Source organism: Nannobrachium achirus (assembly GCF_963921795.1).
Source record: "Nannobrachium achirus genome assembly, chromosome: 22".
NCBI classification, from domain to species: domain Eukaryota; kingdom Metazoa; phylum Chordata; class Actinopteri; order Myctophiformes; family Myctophidae; genus Nannobrachium; species Nannobrachium achirus.
The window spans coordinates 12,911,561-12,935,916 of NC_137829.1; the positions used below are offsets into that span (position 1 = coordinate 12,911,561).

A 24,356-nucleotide genomic window follows, 5' to 3' on the forward strand; every position below is an offset into this window, starting at 1 on the left:
GTTAATTGTCCCGAAATTCTAAGTAGGCAATGTACTCCGATAACTTTGCAAGTCGCTCTGGCTAATAATGTCTGCTAAATGCCTAAATTGTAAATCGTACTGTATGTGAGCATGCCCTCTATTTCTCTATAAAGCACCATCCATCCAGCACGGCCATCAAACTGTCTGCTCAGCACTTTCTCTTTCAAGCCGGTACATTTTCCTGGTCTTAAGAGCTTAGCGCATGGCTGGTTCCGACCGTAGACTCCTCTTTTTCACAGGGCAGCATTTCTCTGCTACTTTAATTAATGCAAACAGGGCTAAATCCAGGACTAAATGGACCTTTTGTCTATCCCCTGCCCCGCCAGCCGGCCTCCTGGCAGTATTTACCTGCTGCTAATTGGCCCCTCAAATCCCTTCCATTTCCCCTTCTCATAGAGAATTGTTTCCCCCTCCATAAATCCCTCTCATAATAATTGTGCCACTGTGCTGGCTTCTATAATAGTGTTTGTGGTCAACAGTGATTGGTGTGGCAAATGTACTGTAGTTTGTTTGCTTGCACATGAACCCAGAGTGGTGAGAGAATGAAAATCCAGCCGTGCCAATGACATGTTGTCATTATGACACACATGTAACATGGCTGACCTTGAGCCCTCTGTCTTTCTGAATGGGCTGTTACGTCCACTGGGCCGTGAATTTGCGAACGGTTATGATTATTGTTTCGTCTGCACCGGCAATTACTCCGGAGTGCAAGCCAATTGCCACAATTGTAGCGACGCTTAATTAAAATCGCACGTGAAGAGAGGTTAGCTGTGACCATTTTCATGCTTGGACACATTTTGCAAGATGCTCTCACCACCAGAGCTGCTATGGAGGTCACTGGAGAAACAAAGCCTATACCCCTCTTTCTTTCTCTCTCTCTCTCTCTTTTCTCTCTCTCTCTCCCCCTCCCTCGCTCTCTCTCTCTGTCTATTTCACTTCTCTCCTTTCGCTCTCCCTCTCTTTGTTCTGAGTGTCACCTCTGGTATGCTGGCTAAGCAATAATGTTTCTATTATATCTAAGCAGATCTCAGGCTCCCCACTAATATTAAGAGCTGGCTTGGAGCGCTGTGTCAACACTAAGTGTTTCCTCTACACCCCCGGGCTAAAACACTACAGGGCTTTCCAAATAAACCCCACAGAGACAGAACTGTACCAGGATAGAGAAGAAGGAGAAAAAAAGAATCCGCGACCATTTCACCCCTTCAGCTGGATCAGAAAGAAGGACAGAGGAAAGGGAAGATGAAAGGATAGAAGTACGAAGGACACGAGAGAGGCGGATGAAAGCAGGGGGAGGAGGGGAGAGGTTACGCACAGAGGTGAGAGGGACAGAGGAAGGAATGACGGAAAAGAGGACGAAGCGAGACACTGAGCGGGAGAAGAAGAGATGGAGGGGAATTAGAGGAAGAGAATGGACTTGCGGGTAGATTACGACATTTTACATGATGATTCATTCTCACTCAAATAATTGCGATCTAGGATTTAATTGTGTTTTGTCGTTTACAATTACACTTCTGTTTGGCTTTTAGCCTTTGAAATTGCACATGGCAGATAGGACACATAACCTAAATGTAAAAAAAGGAATGACATATTTGGTAACTTTATACTTAAAAAATCACACCCGTGTGAACTGAGCGGTGGTTTACCCACCAACCCCCCCCCCCCCCCCTCCCCCCCCGTGTGTGTGTGTGTGTGTGTGTGTGTGTGTGTGTGTGTGTGTGTGTGTGTGTGTGTGTGTGTGAACAACAGCGCCCCTCCCTTAACATGTGTGGTCAGAAAAGGTACTGCCAGGCTACATACACGGCCGGACGGCCGGACGGACGCATACATACCCACACACACGGCCACGTATAGGAGACGGTGTGACCACCGCTCAAAAAGAACATTGATAGTGGAAATAGCCGATCTACAAGCTCACATCGCGACGCATTGTGAGCTTGTAGATCTGCTATTATTGTCTGAAAATAGGCCTATAAGAAAGATTTTCAACTATTATGGCGATTATGACAAAATAATTGCGATTATGTCAAATAATTGCGATTATGTCAAATAATTGCGATTAGACGATTATTATGTAATAATTGTGACAGGCCTACAGGCAGTTATAAAAGGAGAGCCAAAGAGAAGTCATTGGGAAAAAAAGGAGATTATGGGCAGACTGTCTTTATCTCTTGTACCTGAGGCATGTGTATCAGGCTCTTGCGTGCTAAGCACCATCATTAATAGCGTCAGATTTAATAGCCCTCATTAAGCCTGTGTTTTACTGGCGGCGAGCTTAAGCATTGAATCGCTGTACATGTATGTGCAGTGCATTGTTCTGCCCGTTCCGCGGTGCCTGAGCAAGCGAGAGACATGGCGTATAATTGCTGGGGTTGGGGTCATGTCCACATCTTTAAAGTCTGATATTGTAAACCACGTTTATCGAGTGTTTATTCTGATATGTTGTACAAGCTAATAGAATATACAGGCTATTAGAAGTCATAACAGTTATACGGGGTATACACTTCACAAGCCGGGACTGAAAAAAGCAGTTGTGAACGCGACAACAAGCTCTTTATAAGGTCTAGCTCAGTTGTTTTCACACTTGCACACTTTCAGGCTCTCTCATAGTTTGTGACCACACATTATGTTTGAACGTTTGAAATGCTTGATTCACAATGTTGTGTTGTGTCAAGGTTTGAGATGTTCTTACTTTTGAATACAGACGAGGAACACACTTGTATTTTCCATATTAAATACCGTAAGTCAACAAACCTAGTTTGTAGTTTCCTTCATACAACATGCAGACAGGGACCCAAAGGTGTTTGTTCCTCCTGTGGAGTTTGAAGGGCTTTCCTTTAGGCCTGAAAGCAAATCTATGTCATGTTAGACTTGAACCACTTTAACAATTATTTTATGCTTTAACTATTAAAAAATAGCAGATATACAAGCTCACAGCGCGGCACCGAGTGCTGCGTTGCAAGCTTGTAGATCTGATATTTAAAAAAAATCGTGAACATTTGTGCAAGTCTTTGAATATTTTTGACCCGATTCTATAAATGTCTTCTAAATCCTTCTTCTAAATCAGTGGTTCTCAAACTTTTTCAGGTCAAAATTACATGTAATTGGACGCGGACCCCAATCTCAAAATAAGTGTTTCTGTGGACCCCCCAGAAGCAAATATTTGAGTTACAAATATTCGCTTTTAAAAAGATATATTCAAAGACTTGAAAAAAATAAAAAATAAAATAAAAATCTTGATTTTTCAAAAATAGCAGATCTACAAGCTCGCAGCGTGGCACTCGGTGCCGCGCTTTGAGCTTGTATATCTATTTTTCAATAGTTAAAGCATTAAATAATTCTAGGCCTAAATGGCTTTAATGTCAGACATTTTAACAGCAGTATACCGGTACACCCATGGAGCCAGTCCTCACATTGAACATTTGCATCCTGGTACAACTGCATCACAGAGAAAAGCAAGAAATTATTCACGAGATTCATCAAACAAGCAATTTGAGAATCAGCAACAATGCGATGCCAGAGTGTGGACTATAGCCAACACCAACTCACTGACCTCCACGCCCTGCTGTCTAGCATCAGGGTCTTGAGCTCTTCAGTGTTGTTGTTTTTGCACCACTCAGACCCAGCTCTCCTACCTCCACAACTATGCGTAAAAAGCAAGAGTTTTTATTATCAAGGACCCTTCACAGCCCCTTTTCAGTTATAACCATTGGAATCATTACACGTGTGTGTGTGTGTGTGTGTGTGTGTGTGTGTGTGTGTGTGTGTGTGTGTGTGTGTGTGTGTGTGTGTGTGTGTGTGTGTGTGTGTGTGTGTGTGTGTGCGTGCGTGCGTGCGTGCGTGCGTGCGTGCGTGCGTGCGTGCGTGCGTGCGTGCGTGCGTGCGTGCGTGCGTGCGTGCGTGCGTGCGTGCGTGCGTGCGTGCGTGCGAGCGAGTGCGAGTGCGTGCGTGCTTGAACGCACTTTTTTTCTTTTTAGATGTCTTCACTTCTCTGCTCTGGGCTAAGAACATTTTCTATCTTGTGATTAATGCACAATAAAAAAAAACATCTTGAATCTTTCATGAACATGATATTCTCATGATTGTTTACAGCTGTGCAATATTCAAGAAAGGGGGGGGGGGGGGTGGAATACAGTAGGGGTTTAGGATGCAAGATTCAATAATGCATTACCATTTCAGTGAGACATTGGATTGGAATGTGTTTCATTGTGTGCTCAGGGTAGACAACAATACAATACAAATACAGTATAAACAACTACCCCAAACAAAATAAATACAACACACAAGTAACCGTTGCATTAAAGAGAAAACAGGATGAGGGAAAATACGAGGGCGTGAACAGTATAGTGCATCAATGCTAATCTGTGAGTCGATCTGCACTGTTCAGTTCTCAATAATCTCCTGATAATAATTTAAACACATTAGCCAGTTGGGTGGTTTGGCAGTAAAACACTGTACACAAAGCAGAAACAAGACTAGTTATGATTTCATTTTGTGTGAGCGTAAGCTTATTTCGATATGGTGCAAATCTCCAAGCGGTGTCACGCTGGTACACTGCAAGGGGTTTACTGGCAAAGTAATCTCTTATACCCCCCTCTCTCTCTGTCTGTCTGTCTGTCTGTCTCTCTCTCTCTCTCTCTCTCTCTCTCTCTCTCTCTCTCTCAGTGGCCTCAGTTCAACAAACGCGGTATGGCAACATGACTGGTGTCTTGCAAGCGTGCAAGACACCAGTCATGTTGCCATACCTTAGCAACAGGCATGATGATGATGATTACTATCAGTATAGTATTATTTGACCCCAGGTACAAGTAAACAACTGATACATTATACATAATACATTGCACCTACGCTGACCTAGTTAGTTTAAAGTAATTTAATGACAGAATAATCAACTCAGATAGTCATTGGTGACTTTATTTTAAGAATTACATTTTTTTCCCTCCCCTGGAGCCAAGGTACGGCAGCTGCCATTGATTGATTGATTATTGTATTAGACAAAAATGGAGAACAGTACAAGTATAGGCAATACAATAGAAATGTAGTACAGTACAAGTACAGTTAAACACCCTGCCTAAAAGGAACATCCCAAATAAGACCTTTTACCGTATTTTTTATGTTGGAAATCCTTGGTATTTAATTCATGGACATAACAAATAGCAAGCAAAGAAAACATTCAATAATATCACAGTTATAAAAACACTATATGTACAGGATAGGGGAAACAAGGAGGTGGCGCTAAGGTAGGGGGGAGGGGGGTGTTCATTTCTCACCTGTCTATGGGAGAAGTGATAACTACCTCCTTCTCTTGGCCTCCTGAAAGGTGAGTTTTCAGGGCAGTTTGAAGGATGCCAGAAAGCTATATGTTTTAAGTCAAGGAATTCCACACCTGGGTGGCAGTGTTGTAGAAGGAGAATTTACCCATATTTGTCTTATGGGTTTGTGTTATCAGATCATTGTGTGCGATCCCTCTAGTGTTGCTGTGGGTGTCGCTAACCTTTTGGAGATGTTTGGTCAAATATGCGGGTACTGAGGGGATGGAGGGCAGATTTGCATTGATTATTTTGAAAGTCAATCCCATTTTTAGTTGTTTAACCCTGTCTTCAATGCTGAGCCAACTTAGGCTGGCAAAATGTGTGGGAGAAACATGGGTCATGGGCCCAAGGTCGAGAAGTAGCCGAAGTTTGTTTTGTGAGGTTTGGAGCTTAGTCTTTAGTGGCTTTTTGTTGTTGGAGTACCATTAGGCGCAAGCAGTCCTGAGGAGAGATTCTGCCCAGGAATATTGTTCTTTGATTTACTTTTTTGATCACCATTGTTGCCATGCTATCCCCAGACAAGTATTTGTCAAGAATACAGCCCAAATAGGTAATCTCTTCCTTGCTAGAGATTACTGTGTCATCAACTTTGACCTTGAAATCGTACCTTGCCATACCCAATTGACGCCTGTGCTCTCTCTTCCCCTCCCTCCCTGCAGCTTGTGTCTGGAGGCGAGGGACCCGTACTGCGGTTGGGACTTGAAGCAGCGCCGTTGCACCACCTTGGAGGACAGCTCCAACATGAGCCAGTGGAGCCAGAACATCACCGTCTGTCCGGTAAGCGCCCGCACGGACACCGGTTTCCTCTCTGCCGCTTTCCTCTCTCCCCCCCAACTGCGACTCTGTCGGCGACAGGAATGTCTGACGCACAATTGTTGCCTCTCCTCCGCTCCTGTGGGATCCTTGAAGCCTGAGGCCCTGTTGTGTTGCTGTTTGTCTTGTGTCAAAACTGTTGGCACAGCCCATGATTAATGACCCTGTGTGAAGTAATAGAATAGGGTGGAACAACACTGTGGCTATCTGCGCCCCTTAGAAACCTCACATTTTTTCTTGTTAAGAGAAAATAACTTCTGCGCACTTCATTACTTGCGATTAAAACACTTTTTTCTATTAGCGATAACAATGCTTTGATGCAGGGGCCTTGGTCAGGTTATCTTTCCCCTTGTTGAAAAAAGTCACTACCAGTAATAGAAATATTGTGCTTTTACAAAGTGTGTAAAGCTGCGTTCCAAACCTGGATGGTTCGATCGGCACGATTACATACAAGGTGAATGAACGACGAGACAACACATGACCAGGCGCGGTGTGAATCATCCGAATGGGGCGGCGCAATCGGCGCGACGGGTCGCTTCAGTATCTTCGCCCCCCAGTTGGTAAAATTGAAGTGAAGCGACCTTCGCTTCCCCCAGACTCCACCCATCGCGTCCAATCAGCCAATCACCGCTGATGTTGTCCGGAGACACGGACATGTTTGGGTGTTTGGTTTTGGGACTCCCTTTTTTCCAGGTGTTTCGCCTCGATGCTGACGTCACGTGACATATTTGGTCGCTGACCAACGCGACCAAAGTGAAGCAATTGAAGCGACTAGAAAGAAATAGCTTCAGGTTTGAACGTAGCATAAGGGTGCAGTAATGCTCAAAGGTGTTTTTCTATGGCCACTTCGTGCCACTCATGCTCTGTCCGCAATCAAGCCATACTGTGTGTGTTTGGGGGTTTCCAGCTCCGGAACCAGACCACCCACGGTTTCTTCGGACCCTGGGCGCCGTGGCAGCCGTGCAACAACGATGACGGGGCGGACGGGGTCAGCTCCTGCCTGTGTCGCTCCAGAGCCTGCGACAGCCCCGTCCCCCGCTGCGGGGGCAGGAACTGCGATGGCCACACCATCGAAGTGTCCAACTGCTCCAGGTACCAGGGGGGGAAAAGTGGGACTGAGTTACTAGGGCCCAAGGTGGAGGGGCCTTAATTATTTTATACTTTAGCTACTGAAAAATAGCAGATCTGCGAGCTTGTAGATCTGCTATTCGTGGAAAGTCGTGGAAATGTGTGCACATCTTTCAATATATGCATTTTGTAAGCAAACATTTGTAACTCAAATTTTGCTTCTGGGGGGTCCCTGGAACTAAATATTTTAAGATGGGGGTCCGTGGCAAAATACATATCATTTTGGGAGTCCTTCACATGAAATGGTTTGAGCACTACTGACATAGAAACATAGGTTTTTCAAAAAACCTTAGAAGGATTTGAAATATTCAAAGACTTGCACAAACTTTAACGATAAAAAAAAAGCAGATCTACAAGCTCGCAGCGCCGCTGTGTATAGCTTGTATAGCTGCTATTTTTCAATAGTTAAAGCACAAAATAATGTGTAATAATGTGTTCCCAGTCTAAATGGGCTAAACCCCCTCCCCCATGAACATTCATGGGGGGCCCACAGTGAATCCTTGTACCCATAGCCCAGAATTTGGTGCAACACCCCTGCCAGATACAGTCCCGCACGATGATATGACCTCAGACCTATTCACAAGTCACAGAACTTGTGATACAGGGATTGAGAATTAAAAAAGGTTGGCAAGGCAATGCCGATGCCCACTGAACTGTACATGACAAGATTGTATTTTTCATGTAACTACGTTAAAAATTTATGGCATTCGCTGTAATCCAATTATGTTCACGGTGGTATGATAAGGTGGATTTAATGCAGGTTTATCCACTGCCACATCGTTCTCATTGCCATCTACATTTAATAAGAACTTCAAAGTCAAAGCTGGTCAGAGCTGCTCTTCTAAGCCACTGTAGTTCATCTATTACAGTTCCCAGAATATTGCCTCTGTTTCTACAGAGATAATGTTCAGCTTGTTGGTCATGACATGGTTGCAAATTATCCTGAGTGGGAATCAAATGGGTTTCCAACATTATTCTTTAAACACTGCTATTGCAGCCGTGATGCCCTCATTCACATTGGCACATCCACCTTGGGGTACAATTTCTGCGTTGACAAGATGAGAGAGGAGGATCAAGAATGAGTGAAATTTTATTAGACACCCCAGTTCTCCTTGCAAAGAGTCTCGCTACCTGTGTCTTCGGGGGAGATTGGCCAATCACAGGTTTTGAGCCACAGAGCTAGTACAAAGAGTTTAGGTGCCTTGGATCACTCTGCCAGATTTAATCCTGGGCGGCAAAATGGAATTGTGACTTTGCAGGGAGCGACAATTAAATCACGAGTAGAGCTATACTCGGCTACAAAGCACTTTAGCAAATTGAAGGAATGTGCCCCCCCCCAGTCAAATTGAGTGTCTTGCATACCGGTATGTCTGCTCTTCTGTGTCACAGAGGCATAAATTAGACAGATGATTTGAAATACTTACAGTTAATAAAGACTAAGGCTGGGCAATATATCGAAAATGTATCGATATCGAGGTATCAACATGTGAGGTATACATATCGACGAAGACTGCTTGAAATTAGATATTGGTGTATGTGTCAAATTAATTAACAGACACACTATGCATGCACGTAGCATAAAAAGCAGTCCATCTGTAACCAGGTGTGGTTATTTCAATAAAACCATTGTTGGAAAATGGAAATAAGGCATTTCTTTATTCTATGTGTACTGTGCAATGTGCATGCATGGATATGCTATTCATTATCTGGGCTAGACAGGCATTGGACCTAAAGCAGAAAAACATTAAAAACGATATAATGCAATTGTTTTTACTAATATCGTGAATAATATCGATATTGAGGTATTCAACAACGTTATCGAATATCGAAGGTTTTCCTAATATCGCCCAGCCTTAATAAAGACTCCATTTATTAATAAACATGGCATCGTATGTTGCATAAATGCTTTCTTTTTAACTGCCTTTTGCTCTAGGAATGGAGGCTGGACACCGTGGTCATCGTGGGGACAGTGCAGCACCACGTGCGGAACAGGGTTCGAGCTCCGCCAGCGCTCCTGTAACAACCCCTCGCCACGACACGGGGGCCGTGTGTGTGTGGGACCAAGTAGAGATGAGAGGTGACAGAACATAACAACCCAAACTTTCATATCAGAGTAAATCCTTGAAACAATCACTCTTGATACTCATCTGGATTGCTGCAAGCTTGTAGCAATCATCTGGATTGCTACAAGCTCACAATGCGTCGCGATGCGACGCATTGTGAGCCCGTAGATCAGCTATTTTCAAATAGCCTACTGTAGGTATAAAATAGGGCTAAAGTGGATTATGTTGTATGTTTTATAATATAACCATTTATATCTGCACAGTAACTAGTAACTAAAGTTTTCAAATAGTTGTAGTGGAGTAAAAGTACAATATTTTCCTCTGAGATGTAGTGAAGTAGAAGTAAAAGTACTGAAAACTGGAAATACTCACTAAAGGGTAAATACCTCAAAACTGTACTTAAGTACAGTACTTAAGTAAATGTACTTAGTTACTTTACACCACTGTCTACAAGCTATAGTGTGAGCTTTTTTTCCCGCTATTTGGAGCTTGTGACCAATAGAACTACAAGGTTTCCGCCCGACAGCAATGATATGATCACTAAATGAACGTATCGATGATATGATCAGCAGATGAACGTATCCATATTACACCCTACCAGCCAAAGGTTTGGACACAGCTTCTCACACACATTGGGTGCGTTCGGAAATGCGCACTCAACGCTCTGGTGTGCCATGTTGTCGTTCGTTTATTCGGTGCACTCGGTGCATTGTCATTCGGAAATCCAGTGCGCGCACTTCCCCCTGGGTGTGTTCAGACTCAGTGCACGCACTGAAATACCCTACTCTATGGGGTTTGGCAACAAAGTGTTTTTATTGGTTGATTTTCATGGCGGTGTCTCGCGCTTCTCAGCTGTGAACAATGGCATAAATGATAACAAAATGCACCATTTACTGCTTTATTGGTCCTTTGGGCTTTATTGTTACACACGCATCAACGTGTAAACTAACAGTAGGTAGGCCAGTGTTGTGAATTAAATTAACTTTCAATAGCAGTGTTACGTTAGCAACTGCTGCTTTTCTGAACGTTTTCCTTCAGAGTTCAGACTGAAAAAGCGCACAGCTGCCTCTTAACTGTTTGTTTGTAAATAAGCCACACACTGAATGCACTCTACAACGTCACCGCCTCACTACACTGAGCACACACCCGGTGCGCATTTCTGAACGCACCCATTGAATGAGAAGCTGTGTCCAAACTTTTGACTGGTAGGGTGTTTCAGTCAATGCTGGAGTAAAGTGCACGTATTTCAAATATATATTGTTTATATAATGTTTTCTTTGGCTGCCAAAGTACACCATCATGCGCCTTGTTGTGTTGTCCAGGTCAGTAATTTCTCTCCTTCCCCATGAACCAGGTTCTGCAATGAGGGCGTGTCCTGTCCCCAGCCTATCTTCTGGTCCCCCTGGGGTTCCTGGACCAAGTGCAGCACGGAGTGCGCTGGAGGCGTCCACTCCAGGGTTCGAACCTGTGAGAACGGCAACAGCTGTCCAGGCTGTGCACTGGTACGGAATGTGCACACACACACACACACGCACGCACGCACGCACGCACGCACGCACGCAAGCACGCACGCACGCACGCACGCACGCACGCACGCACGCACACACACACACACACACACACACACACACACACACACTATTAACCCATAAAAGAAGTAGTTCCTGGCAGTATGCTGTGAAAAGTCTACTCTACACGCCAACCTCCGAAATGGCAGGTAGACGCCAAAGGCCCCCATACACACACAACAGGTGATAGCACCCATATAGACCTGTAAGGGTCCATTTGGAAGCCCCTCAATGAACCCAGAGGGTCCCTGAACCACACTTTGAGAACCACTGCATTAGAGGATTAACCAGCCAATCATCGGAACTATTCTATCACCGATAACTTATAACCGAATCTACTGTAACAATATGTTTATGCATTCTCCGGTTCAAACAAGACAGATGGAGGCATTCCTGTTTTATTCCTGATTCTCTAGTTCTACAGTTATCCTGCCTTAATTATGGGAAAGGCAACTTAATGTCGTTAACTGTAGTAATCAGTCCTCATCTCGTTAGAGACGAAATATATGATTAACTGAAAGTGGTAAACATAATTATCGTAAAATGAATTAATTTCATAATTGTTCCTATATTGAGGACATGTGTAATTTGCATGTGAATAATGTGAGAAAGAGAGGGTAGAGAGCATGAAGGAGAGAGCACTCACACTGGAAAAACACACACACACACACACACACACACACACACACACACACACACACACACACACACACACACACAGAGATGGGAAAAGTACTCACGTTCTGTACTTAAGTAAAAGTAAAAGTACTTGTGAAAAAAACGACTTTGGTAAAAGTAAAAGTACTCATTCCAAATAATTACTCAAGTAAAAAGTAAAAAGTACGTGCTTTGAAAAGTACTTTTAAAGTAAAAGTAAAAGTATTTTTACCGTATATTTCTAGAATTTTAACTCATTGAGTGCCAATCCCGAACTAGTTCGGCTTTATTAGCGTATCGTAGAGTGCCGATCCCGAACAAGTTCGGCTTTTAAAAAAAAAAAAAAAAAAAAATGTTTTTTTTTTTTTTGAAATTTTTTTTTTTGAATTTTTTTTATTTTTTATTTTTTGGACCCCATCAAATCTGGTGAACATGATTTCAATCGCGATTTTGCATGTTCCACCCCCATACAACCCCATCTAACATACAGGGCAGCCATTTTTGTTTACATTACATGTAAAACATAATGGCGATTATCTCAAGAATGCCTGAACGGATTTCCAATCGGATTTTTTTGTTTGAAAGCTGTGAACAAACTGCACAAATCCACTCCAATGCAATCCAGGATTGCATTGGATTTTTTAGAGCTCATTCTTCTCTGTTTTTTCCCATGCATGAGGTGTGCAAGGTTTAATCATGGCTAAGTTGACGAAAATAAGGCTTCTAAAATGCTTGGTAGCCAATAGCTAACTTCAAGCTAACTTCATCCTCTTCCTGTACATGCACAAAGGAAAGTGTTCAGGCAAGTCATGGCTCCAGGGCTTGGGCATGCATTACCAGCATATCTCTATTATTCTCTATTATTCTCTGGTCACTGGGCGCCCTCTAGTGGTGATAAGCTGGCACTCAATGAGTTAAGGATATTCAAATTAAAAGATCCCCACCAAACATACGTCTTAAAACTGGCCCAGAATTGGTTTCCTACTATGATGTGAAATCTAAATGCAGCAGTGTTTTTTTAGACTGAGTACCAGTTATAGATAATATTTGACTCTCCAAGAACAATCATTATTATTATAAAAAATATATGTATATCCCACGATTTTGTAACCCATTTTTTAAAGTGCCAATTGACCACCAAGTAGGCCTACACCATTATGACTGATGTTAAAATACAGATAAGGTTTCCTAATAAGAATGTCGTTTTTATTGTTCAATTATAATTACTAGAAGCTGTCGGCGACCTGGCCAACTCGGGAACGATGTAAATAGGGAATGAATGCCCCGCCCTTTAATGCAAACCCCATTATACCTGTTGTCATAGGACCCGTGTCTTCTTTAAGCAGAATACACAGCCTGCTTAAATCTGCATCATTCAAGATGCCCATATGGAGATATCTGTCTATTTGCGTCCATTTTATGCCCATATATGGAGATCTCTGTATCTGTCTGTCTGTGTCCCTTTATGCCCGTATATGGAGATATCTGTTTATCTGCGTCCATTTTATGCCCATATATGAGATCTCTGTCGCTTTTTGTTTGTTTCTTCTTTAAGCAGAATACACAGCCTGCTTAAATCTGCATCATTCAAGTCATCCTCCCAGTCCCACGCTTTGTCGCTTGTCTTATGTTTGTCTTTGTCTCTTTTATTTTATTTTTTGGAGCGGACCCCATGAATGCCCCACCCTTTAATGCAAACCCCAATATACCTGTTGTCATAGGACCCGTTTTGACCATCTGTTAGCCTTTGTCCCCACCCTTTAATGCCCACCCTTTAATGCAAACCCCAATATACCTGTTGTCATAGGACCCGTTTTGACCATCTGTTAGCCTTTGTCCCCACCCTTTAATGCAAACCCCAATATACCTGTTGTCATAGGACCCGTTTTGACCATCTGTTTGCCTTTGTCCCCTTATGCCCATATATGGAGATCTCTGCACACACAGTACCGGTTGCGGAAAACTCTGATGTCAGACATCAGCTCCCCATTCGGGGATTCATTTTATGCCCATATCTGGAGAACGCGCGTGCCGGTGGAAGAACGGTTCTCGAGATTCACATACATACATACACAGAATACACAGCCTGCTTAAATCTGCATCATTCAAGATGCCCATATATGGAGATATCTGTCTATTTGCGTCCATTTTATGCCCATATATGGAGATCTCTGTATCTGTCTGTCTGTGTCCCTTTATGCCCGTATATGGAGATATCTGTTTATCTGCGTCCATTTTATGCCCATATATGAGATCTCTGTCGCTTTTTGTTTGTTTCTTCTTTAAGCAGAATACACAGCCTGCTTAAATCTGCATCATTCAAGTCATCCTCCCAGTCCCACGCTTTGTCGCTTGTCTTATGTTTGTCTTTGTCTCTTTTATTTTCTTTTTTGGAGCGGACCCCATGAATGCCCCACCCTTTAACACTTGGGGAGCCAAACGCGTTCAGGGACGAGTTATGGCCACTAGATGTCACCCTGCCACAGGAAGTTATATCGTCGAGGGACGAGTCAACAAATAGTTAACTTTTCGAGACCGCAGCTTCCCTTTGCATGCCCTGAATCCATTACGTCACCCAGCCAGGGCAGGAAGCCCCCTGTCTCTCCCCACACGGAAGGATTTTACATGGCTTTAGATTCTACTTTGAAACATAAGAACGGCTTTATCTGAGAATGAGGTAAAAACAGCCCCATGGAGGCAGAGAGCTGATTGTTTTCACGGCGACACTTTACCGCGAATTTACCGCGATTTTTTTACCGCGAGTTTCGCGAGCGTTTGTAAACAAATGGAGTACCTCCTCAATCTTCTCTGGACACGCACGTGCACACGCACGAAGCTTGCGGGGCTCATCAAAACATAACGTAAGTCAATGGTGGCACCAGCAACAGCTATAAATGTTATAAACCTTGGCCGCCCATGTGTTAATGCAAACCCCAATATACCTGTTGTCATAGGACCCGTTTTGACCATCTGTTAGCCTTTGTCCCCACCCTTTAATGCCCACCCTTTAATGCAAACCCCAATATACCTGTTGTCATAGGACCCGTTTTGACCATCTGTTAGCCTTTGTCCCCACCCTTTAATGCAAACCCCAATATACCTGTTGTCATAGGACCCGTTTTGACCATCTGTTTGCCTTTGTCCCCTTATGCCCATATATGGAGATCTCTGCACACACAGTACCGGTTGCGGAAAACTCTGATGTCAGACATCAGCTCCCCATTCGGGGATTCATTTTAGGCCCATATCTGGAGAACGCGCGTGCCGGTGGAAGAACGGTTCTCGAGATTCACATACATACATACACATTCACCGAGATTTTTTGTTGACTCATGTGGCGTATGTGATGTCAGAGCCTTTTATGAAGTGATGTCACAATGAGTCAGCGATTGTGCCGATTTCCTCAGGAACAGCCTGATGTCAACAATCAGCTCCGCATAAGGAGATTCCGAACGTTTCGCGCCGTTTCGGAAAAAACGCGCGTCGGGTCGGGTCGAGGCCGGGCACTGCACTCCGCGCCGCGGCGGAGAACGTGCGTGCCGAATCTGAAGCCGGTGGGACGAACGGTTCTCGAGATACGCGGATTACATACACGCAGACAGACAGACAGACAGACACGCAGAGACTTCTCGCATTTATAGATAGATAATACATCTCACATCCACAGACAGACAGATTTCTGACTGTTATACTTTAAGATGTTTTGCATGTCTGTCAGAGGACCCCAATGTAAACAAGCCATACAGACTGTATGGATGATAATCATACAGGAGTGCGTTTGCTATGCGAACTGCTAATCAAGTATTCAATCAATCAATTCAAACAAATGCATGCATGCACGCGCATGAGGGCACGCACGCGCGCGCTCTCTCTCTCTCTCACACACACACACACACACACGCTAAAGGCTTTTGCGAGGCAAAGATGACCGAAGCTACAGTTGTGCAGAGTCTGCAGAACGTTTCACTTTTTCCATACAGAACTTTATCCAGCATGAGATAAAAAGCAATTGCACTGACTCACCTAAGCTTCGGAGGTTAAAAAAGAACGCATTTCCAACGCGTGTGCATTACAGGAGCAGCATATGGCCAAAGTCTTGTGTTTATAATCCATAGTTAGTTATAATCCACGTGAATTAATTGTTGATGTTTGAAAGCTGTGACGAGGAGATGAATGGTTTAGCATGATGGTAGAATTAAACCACCTTTCTTCCTCTTCCTATGAAAATCGTGGATTTCAAAATAAGAGCATAGGGGATTAGGCTATTATGTTATGTAGGCTATATGATTAGTTTTATTTGGTAGTCTAGTTGCAGGAAGTAAATAGACCGGTGCTTTCCTACTTGACACAATGACTCTCACTCTGGCCAGGCAGCAGCAGAGCGTCACCGCAGCCTCTATGAATGATGATCAAGCGCTGTAATCATTTTGTTTGATCTGCCACGCATCGGCGCAACATTAACACAAAACCAAAGTAGCGAGCCTGTTTTGAAAATGTAGCGGAGTAAAAGTACAGATACTTGTGTTAAAATGTAACGGATAAAAGTAAAAAGTACCCAGAAAAATAATTACTCAGTAAAGTACAAAGTACTGAAAAATGTACTTTGTTACAGTAACGAAGTATTTGTACTTCGTTACTTCCCATCTCTGCACACACACACACACACACACACACACACACACACACACACACACACACACACACACAGACACACACACACACACACACACACACACACACACATACACACACCGATCTTATTACTGATCTTATTAACTGACTGATTGTTAGATTGTTATCTACATCTATTAGTACATTTTCAAATGTTAACCATATGATTTCTATACTTAGAATATAATTTTATGTGTTGCTCTTATCTGTACAAAAGCTTATCCATGACTACAAATGTTTAAATATAGTAGCCTAATAGAGTTATAAACTGCTGATTGTGTCATGGCAACACAACTGAGAACTACAAGTAAATGTATCTGTTTTAATCTGAAAGTTTAAAACAATGTTGGCTTCATTTGCCAAGGTAGAGATAATGGGCCCGATTCATCAAGCCCTTTACGACCAACTTACACCCATATTTTGATCTTACCGGCATTTAGGACAATTCTCAAGTTCAGGGTCAGATTCAGCAATGTTTTTAGGAGAAAAAAAAATAGGCTCGAAATACGTTGGGAAATACGCTTACACGCTTTGCTTACAGAAATTTAATCAGAAATTTAAGGAAAAAAAATACACTATATTTAAGACCAGATTGATGATTTGGGCCCAATATGTGCCATGCACCGGACCCCACAACGGGGCTTTGGTCTCCCCTCATGAGTTTCCCGGTCTGGAGAGAGCTAGTCTGCACCGAACATCCTGTCATCGCCTCTTAGAAGCAGTCGCAAAATTCAGTTAACAAGGGTGATGCCCGTTGGGAACACATTCCCCTCAATTATGCAATCACCCATTGTCAGAGTTCTTAATGCTTAGTTACTACAGTATCCATTATCATAGTATTTGGAATTGGAGGCCCCGGCCCGTCTATACATCACACACACACACACGCGCGCGCACGCATGCATGCACACAGACATTTCTTGCATTTATAAATGGTTGACAGCATTTTTAGTTCATGTCTTCCGAGACCACAGAGGATCTCAATCAAAGTGAGACTGTAGTGCCACTGCAGTTTTGTAGATAAACATTTCAGCTGAACTCAGAAGGCTAGGTCCAGTTTGGCAGCCCAAATCCCATATTTGACCTGTATATCCAGGTTGGAATTGGATTGTTTTTTAATTAAGTTTTTTCAATGATATTCCTAAGGTTGTATGAAATTCTGAATTATTTGTTTCAGTGTCATTTGCAGAAAATAGCCGATCTACAAGCTCACAATGCGTTGCATTGCAGGTTGTCAACCTGATTATGCTATTTTGACGAGCCGCACGATCATACAGTATATGATAGATAGAGTATAAAATAAGCATTACGCACGCTTACAGTGTGTCGTTACGTACCACAGCAGCCAATGCAGATATGTCAACAATGTCTGAATACACAAATTCGATCCCTTGCAATGAACAGTTTGGACAGTCAGTCCTCAAGATCGTATTTGAGACTCGGATCTGCCTGCAGTCTCAGCAAAGCCTAAGAAACAACAGAAAGGTCCCTGTAGAGGTGAGAGCAGGTGTTGACAGGGGAGATCAGAAGAATCTAATTTCTAAGTCTATCTCCAATCTCCTTCCCATCTGCTAATTTCCATCTGCTAAATTCCAGAAGATATAATTTTTTGTTTTTATTGTGTGCAAAACAAAAATGGTTTCATGGATTCGTGATTGTTTAACCACATGAACCCTAGTGTCCCCATTCTGGGCATGTCATAAATAGGCAAACATCTACATAGCTTGTAGATCTGATTTGGTGTGGACCAAGTATAAAATCTTGGGGAACTCTGATCGATATCACCCTGGCCACAATACCCGCTGTGGGCTGCATAACTGAAGTGGCGGAAGTGCTGCGGTTAAGGGAAGTTACATCACGCAGTGCAGGTCTGTTTACGTCCGCCAGCTAAACAAACCTAAATAGATATCTATCTAGGTCGTCCTCAGACGAGCCCTCCATCGTTGTTTCCAGTCATCTCGGTTCTCCATACATCTGGCCAGCTCATTGGTGTTCTGTGTCCCTACGTCTTCCTTGAGTACGTCCACGTATGTTTTTGTGGGGCGTCCTCGCGACCGGTGCCCATGTGTTGGCTCCCACAGTACCAATTTGCTGGCTGGAAGCTCCTGGTGTCTTTGGCAGTGTCCTGCTAGTCTCATTCTTCTGGTGGCAATTTTCTCGCTTACCTTTGGTATTCCCTCATACAGGCTCCTGTTTGTAACATGTGCACTCCTGTTGATGTTGAGTACTGCACGCAACATTCTAGTGTAGCACCCGTCTAGAGACTTCTGCAGGGTTGGCTTCAGGGTCCAGCATTCACTGCCATAGAGGAGAACAGACTCCACCGTTGCAAAGAAGAAGCTAAGTTTGATTTGGCGGGGGAGGTTAGAGTTCCATACAATGTTCATGCCGTTCAGGGCCCTCCAAGCGAGTGCCTTCCTTACTTTAAGGTCTTTCTCAGTTGAGTCGACCCATGCGCCCAGGTAAATAGATTGTAGCTCTTAACTCGCTCTTAATAGGTGTAAATTTGTCAGAATCCATGTTTTTGTTTGGCTATTGTTTATTACGAGTGCAACCAAAGGGTCGGAAGAAGTAGCACCGTTCTATGCCGTATCAGCCTCACGTCGTAACCAGGCTTTTCTCTTCGCAGATGAGTAAGCCTGGCTACACGAGGCCAGATCGATATAGGGTTTAAGTGGTTAAGCTATGTATGGGAGCTACTGCACCTTCCTTACTTGCTGTGGTTTCTGTTGTTGAATCATGAATGTTTATCCAGAGTTTAGGGAGTAGCAACAGTTCAAACCTCTGTGAACCACAGGCAAACAGATTAATGTGGGAAGCCCAACAGAGTCCACTCAAACACGAGGCAGAGCGATGGACAGGCAGTTGATGTGGGATTTAATGGAGCCAAGGCATACACTAGCAAAGCTTCTGTAGACTAGAGTGATTTCATTAAGCTTGGTTTATATTGTTTGCTTGGATGCGATACCAGACTAGCATCCTGAGATTGCGATGTGAACAATGACTAATTCATGGCTTTCATGATGTGTTAGTGTATAGCAAGGGTCTTCAACATGGGGTCCGGGACCCCTAGGGGGTCCTCAGAGTTTCGACAGGGGGTCCTCCAAATGTTTGTATGATAGAAACCTTTTTCCTCCTTTTTTATGTTAACCACTTGAACCCTAGTGTCCATATTCTGAGAACTTAAGCCGAAAATAGTAGATCTACAAGCTCACAACGTGCTTGTAGATCGTCTATTTTCGGCAAAGAGCTTTGGTGTAGAGGGGAAAAAGAGCAGACTAAGTACAGAGTGAAAGGTCACGTTTATTAAGTATTGACGGTTCAAGTGGTTAAATAAAAACACAAATTTACATGAATCCATAATACAATGATGATTGCGCTGTCAAACAATGAAACTAAATGGAATCTATGAAAAGGTTCCCTGCTTCACCTCTCTCTCAACTAAGGGGTCCTTGGCCTGAAAACGTTTAAGAGCCCTGGTGTATAGAACAATAGAAGATACGTACTGTAATAAATGTTGAAGTCTCCAGTGATGATAGCAGGCACCAGTACAGATTTGAATCACAGATCTGAACAGAACTGAATATGAGAACAGGTGAGACCATAGGGAAGAGCCATTAGGATATGAGGTGTAAAGTAGCTTTACACATTTACTCTCAATTACTCAAGTACTGTACTTAAGTAAAATCTTGAGGTATTTATACTTTACTTGGGTTTTTCCAGTTTTCAGTACTTTTTCTTCTACTCCACTACACACACACTAATCCACTTTAGCCCTATTTTATACCTAGCCTATTTGAAAACAGCTGATCTACAATCTACAAGCTCTACGATCTACCAGCTTGTAGATCTGGATCAGGTGGTAGATCTTAAGGACCAGGACAAAGACTTTTATGATTGGTAAAACAGCATGTCATAATAAGCAACTCTCTGTATCGCCCCCACTATTCAGGAGTACAAAGCCTGTAACCTGGAGGCCTGTCCGGAGGTGAAGCGGAACACCCCGTGGACGCCGTGGATGCCCGTCAACGTCACGCAGGGCGGGGCGCGCCAGGAGCAGCGGGTGCGCTACATGTGCCGCGCCCACCTGGCCGACCCGCACGAGCTGCAGATCGGGCGGAGGAAAGTGGAGACGCGCTTCTGCCCCAACGACGGCACGGCCGCCTGCGAGACCGACAGTAAGAGACACCGCGAGGTGGAACAGACATAGCCATAAATAACAACACCCGTAAGAGGACTTTTATTTTGAAGACGTTGTTACTCTTACAGGGTTATAACGACGAGCCGCAATGGACGGGTCGGGTGGTGAGCCCGTTTGATTCCCTTACTGCTCCAAACATGTACAAATCTCAAATATAAGATGCTCACCACCTTGCCACAAGTGTTCTCTATCTATTCGCAACCCCCTTGGGATGTGTCAGTCCATATTTTTCATTAAAGAAGTGTTTTACTTCAGCTTGTCTCGGATTCTCACTGCATTTCCTCGTTTCCCCAAATGAGCGCCACTGCACAACAGCGGGAAACCAGGAAACAGGGGAAACCAGGAAATGCATTGAGATTCCGAGACAAGCTAGAGTAAAACACTTGAAAAATATGGACTGACACATCCCGAGGAGGTTGCGAATAGATAGAGAACAGTTTATATTATATATTTTTGTTTTTTGCATTTGTGCATGTTTGGAACAGTAAGAAGACTAAACGGCCTCAACCACCCGTCCTCCCCCTCTCCTCGTTATAACTCTTGTAGAGAGAAAAATTTCTTCAAAATAAAAGATTCTACAAGAGTTATAATTTGTGTCTAGAACAGACAGGTCTTTTGCGTGCCCGTGTGACCCTGCCTGTAGCCCAGAAGCCTAATATTTCCCTCATCCTAGAGGGACCGAGACCCAAACTAGTGAAAACAGCAGATCTACAAGCTCACAACTCGTCGCTTCACACCGCTTTGTTGAGCTTGTAGATCAGCTATTTTCACAATTTCTTAAAAATTAATTTTGTGTTCTAATTTATGGAATTTCTTAGATTTTTCTTTTATTTATTCATGAAACTACTCAGTAAAATCAATCATTGCTTTTTTTGGTGAAAAATTTAAAATGTAGGAAACCAAAAATTAAGGGACCCATAAAAATGTGTCCGCAACCGTGGTGTACAGGACCGTGACATTTTGTCTGTTAGATCTGGTAACTCTCCCTCAGCCTGTGACAGGGTCACAGTCCAGCAGAGTGTGTGCGTGTGTGCATGCGTGCATGCGTGCATGCGTGCGTACGTGCGTGTCACAGATGGGAGAGAGAAGGGCAAGACTATTCAGGGTTGCGGCCCTTTGCTGTCCCCGGCTACCTTTTCCTCTGCCCTCTGCTCCTCAAGTGATTACCTGTCGTCCCCGTGTCAATCCCCTGGAGGCCTCTCCAGCACGCTGCCACCCTGATGGAACACCACCGCCAAGGGAGAGCCACACATCCAGATGAAGGAAGGGAGAAAGATTAAGAGTGACAAAAAGGGAGGGAGCGAGGGCATAAAGCAGTGATTCTCAGTCTTTGTCATTTCAAGGAGACCCACAGTTTGATTATGTATTAATTAGACCAGTGATTTTCATCCTGTAGGCCGGGGCCCACTGGTGGGACATGAGGGTATTGCAAGAGGGCCCCCAAATAATTGGCAAAACACTAAGAATTTAAAACATATTTAAGGTAAACAAAAAAGAAAAGTGATACAGATGAATACTCCCTATTATACAAGCCTGAACCCAAACATATTCTGAAAATAGCCTACGCGCGGCCCACCCATCTGACCACTTAAGTGGTCCGTGTTAAGTGCTCAGATGGGTGGGCCACTGGGACACGAACACCTTTGAGTTTTTGAAGCCCTGATCCAGAAAAGGTTGGGAACCACTGGCCCATGGACCGTGATGGACATTTTGGCATTTTGCAGAGGCAAGCTCACAATCCTGGGTGATTGTTTATGAGGACTACCAACATGGAATGAGTCGGTAGGGGGTGTTTCCTTTGCGGCAGGTACGGACATAAGTGGTGCCGATGCGGTTGTTTCTTGGTGATCCGAGGATGGATCGACGTTGATATTGTGGAAGATGTGGTAGTGTTTTGTCCTTGGCACATTATAGAGCATCGCAGTGCGGTGTCGGAAGTAAACAACCCATTCATTTTCACCATAGCGTTTTTCATTATCAGCCACAAAGTCGTAGGAATTCAATGTACACTTACCACTAGGCTGGTGGTTGTAAAATGGTTCTATATGCTCCTGTAGAACCCCCGAGTATGTATGCAATCACTCTAGTTTTAGTAAAAACACGTTTTAATCAAGATCGCACAGAGAATTTCCCATACTGCTAAACATGTACATCCGGTGAAATCGACGTCTGTGATTGGTCTAGCTTCTTCTTCTTTCATGTATCTTGCGGTTACCGCGGAAGTAGCTACTGCCCCTGTCTTCCCGGCGGATTATTGCACGTCAGCAGAACTCCGTGAGCGATCGTCTTTCTTTTACAAATATGATGCACTATGTTAAGGATGACGATAAGAGCGTCCACAGAGATGACAATCACTACATTTCAGGCCATATGCTGGCCTGGATAACTAAACTGAGCGTGATTTAAGGGCTTTATTTCAGGAAACAACAACAACATTCGCAATGCATTCTGGGAGTGTAGTTTCCGCAATTTTAAAAATAATGATGTACACAGTCTTGTACCCTGCTCTTTTTTTCAGCTTTCTAATTAATCTTTGCATTCAAAAAAATTTGAATATTGACATGATCCCTCTCCAGCCGAGGTGGCTTTGTCCAAGGCTTAAAAACGTTTAAATAAATACTTTATGAAATGTCTATGGAAGAAATGAATGCGGAAAACGCTTCCGACACCAGAGTGAGGACGGGGTGGGGCTTCAACTGCGATGCTCTATACACTTGACTCTTTAAGTGTGCACCTTTTTGCTTGGTGGCCACGGGCACATTTACAACACCTGGCTGGTACTATTCGTTATCCAGTCCTTCATTTTTTCTGTCGACAGGGTTTTAAGGTTAGGACATTGGTAGACAGAGTGTTCCTGGTCACAGGGGAGTTTTTTTTTTGTGCAACATGCAACTACTTGCAACCATTATTCCCAATGGCAGTTGCTTTGGACTAAAGTGCCTTAAAACTGTTTTGTTGCAAGGAGTTGCGACCAGTTGCATTGATGCAGTCTGGCCTTTAGAGATATCAGTAGTCGTGGGTCCAAATTGTGTGGCCTTGAGAGGGAATCCATGTTTTGACAGGCTCTATAGCGATACCACATGCTTTACCAGCCGTATACTGTTAATCGAACTTTTCCTCAGCTTGGTTAGTTTTGTCTGCGATATTCTTAACGGAATCTCTCAACCAGCCTGTGAACTTTAATGGGTTTCCTTTAAATGTCATAGTGGGAAAGGTAGGAGGGAAAGGTAGTTTGTTGTTGGTTATCAAGCACATCATGTAGGGGGTTGTCATTCCCTCTTGGATGCGATGCTCGGCATTAAGGGCCTGTTCTGCGATGTCTTGGTATACTGCATATCAGCTTCGTCATCCGATTCCTCTGAAACAGATTCAGGGCAGGCTTTGGGGTAGAAGTCGTATACTCCCTGCTCCTCCTTTGAGGAGTGGAGCAGACAAGACTATCTTCTATCTACTGCATCTGTTGATGCATTAACAATAATCTCAGCCATCAGGTTGGGGGAGGTTTGGCGTTGGGTTCAGATATAGAAGTATACAGATCTACAGAGATATCTAGAATTATACTTAGATATAGAGGTTCAGATACCGAGACTCAGAGAATATTATTTACAGAAGAACATTGAATAGATGCACTATAGAATTAGTGCATCAAGAGAGCCTACTCTTATACAGTACATATAAGGGTTCAATGGTACAGGCCATGGGCTCTCCGGTTAGCTAGACATTGTCATAGCCGAACTTGGGCAAGATACTACCTACCAGCAACCGCTATACAGTCCTACTTATTTCGCCATCATCCTCTTTTCCTTTCACATAATTATGTTCCATACTTTGTCGAAACTCTTGCCTGAAATCGTCGGTGCATTTCATCTCACTCCTGATCTTCCTGTAGTCTTGGTGACGAGCGGAACGCAGTAGGAAATCATCC

The 24,356-nt window shown here is 43.6% G+C and overlaps 1 protein-coding gene across 1 annotated transcript in view; it reads left to right on the forward strand.

Moving 5' to 3' along the window:
• sema5ba (sema domain, seven thrombospondin repeats (type 1 and type 1-like), transmembrane domain (TM) and short cytoplasmic domain, (semaphorin) 5Ba) overlaps positions 1–24,356 on the forward strand; it is a gene marked incomplete at its 5' end in the record, with an annotated part of 145,916 nt that overhangs the window by 94,168 nt on the left and 27,392 nt on the right. The window contains 5 exons of the mRNA XM_080752503.1: positions 5,990–6,107; positions 7,051–7,235; positions 9,205–9,348; positions 10,689–10,836; positions 20,183–20,408. Of these exons, the coding sequence (XP_080608629.1) occupies positions 5,990–6,107; positions 7,051–7,235; positions 9,205–9,348; positions 10,689–10,836; positions 20,183–20,408 (821 nt within the window). The remainder of the gene's footprint in view (positions 1–5,989; positions 6,108–7,050; positions 7,236–9,204; positions 9,349–10,688; positions 10,837–20,182; positions 20,409–24,356) is intronic.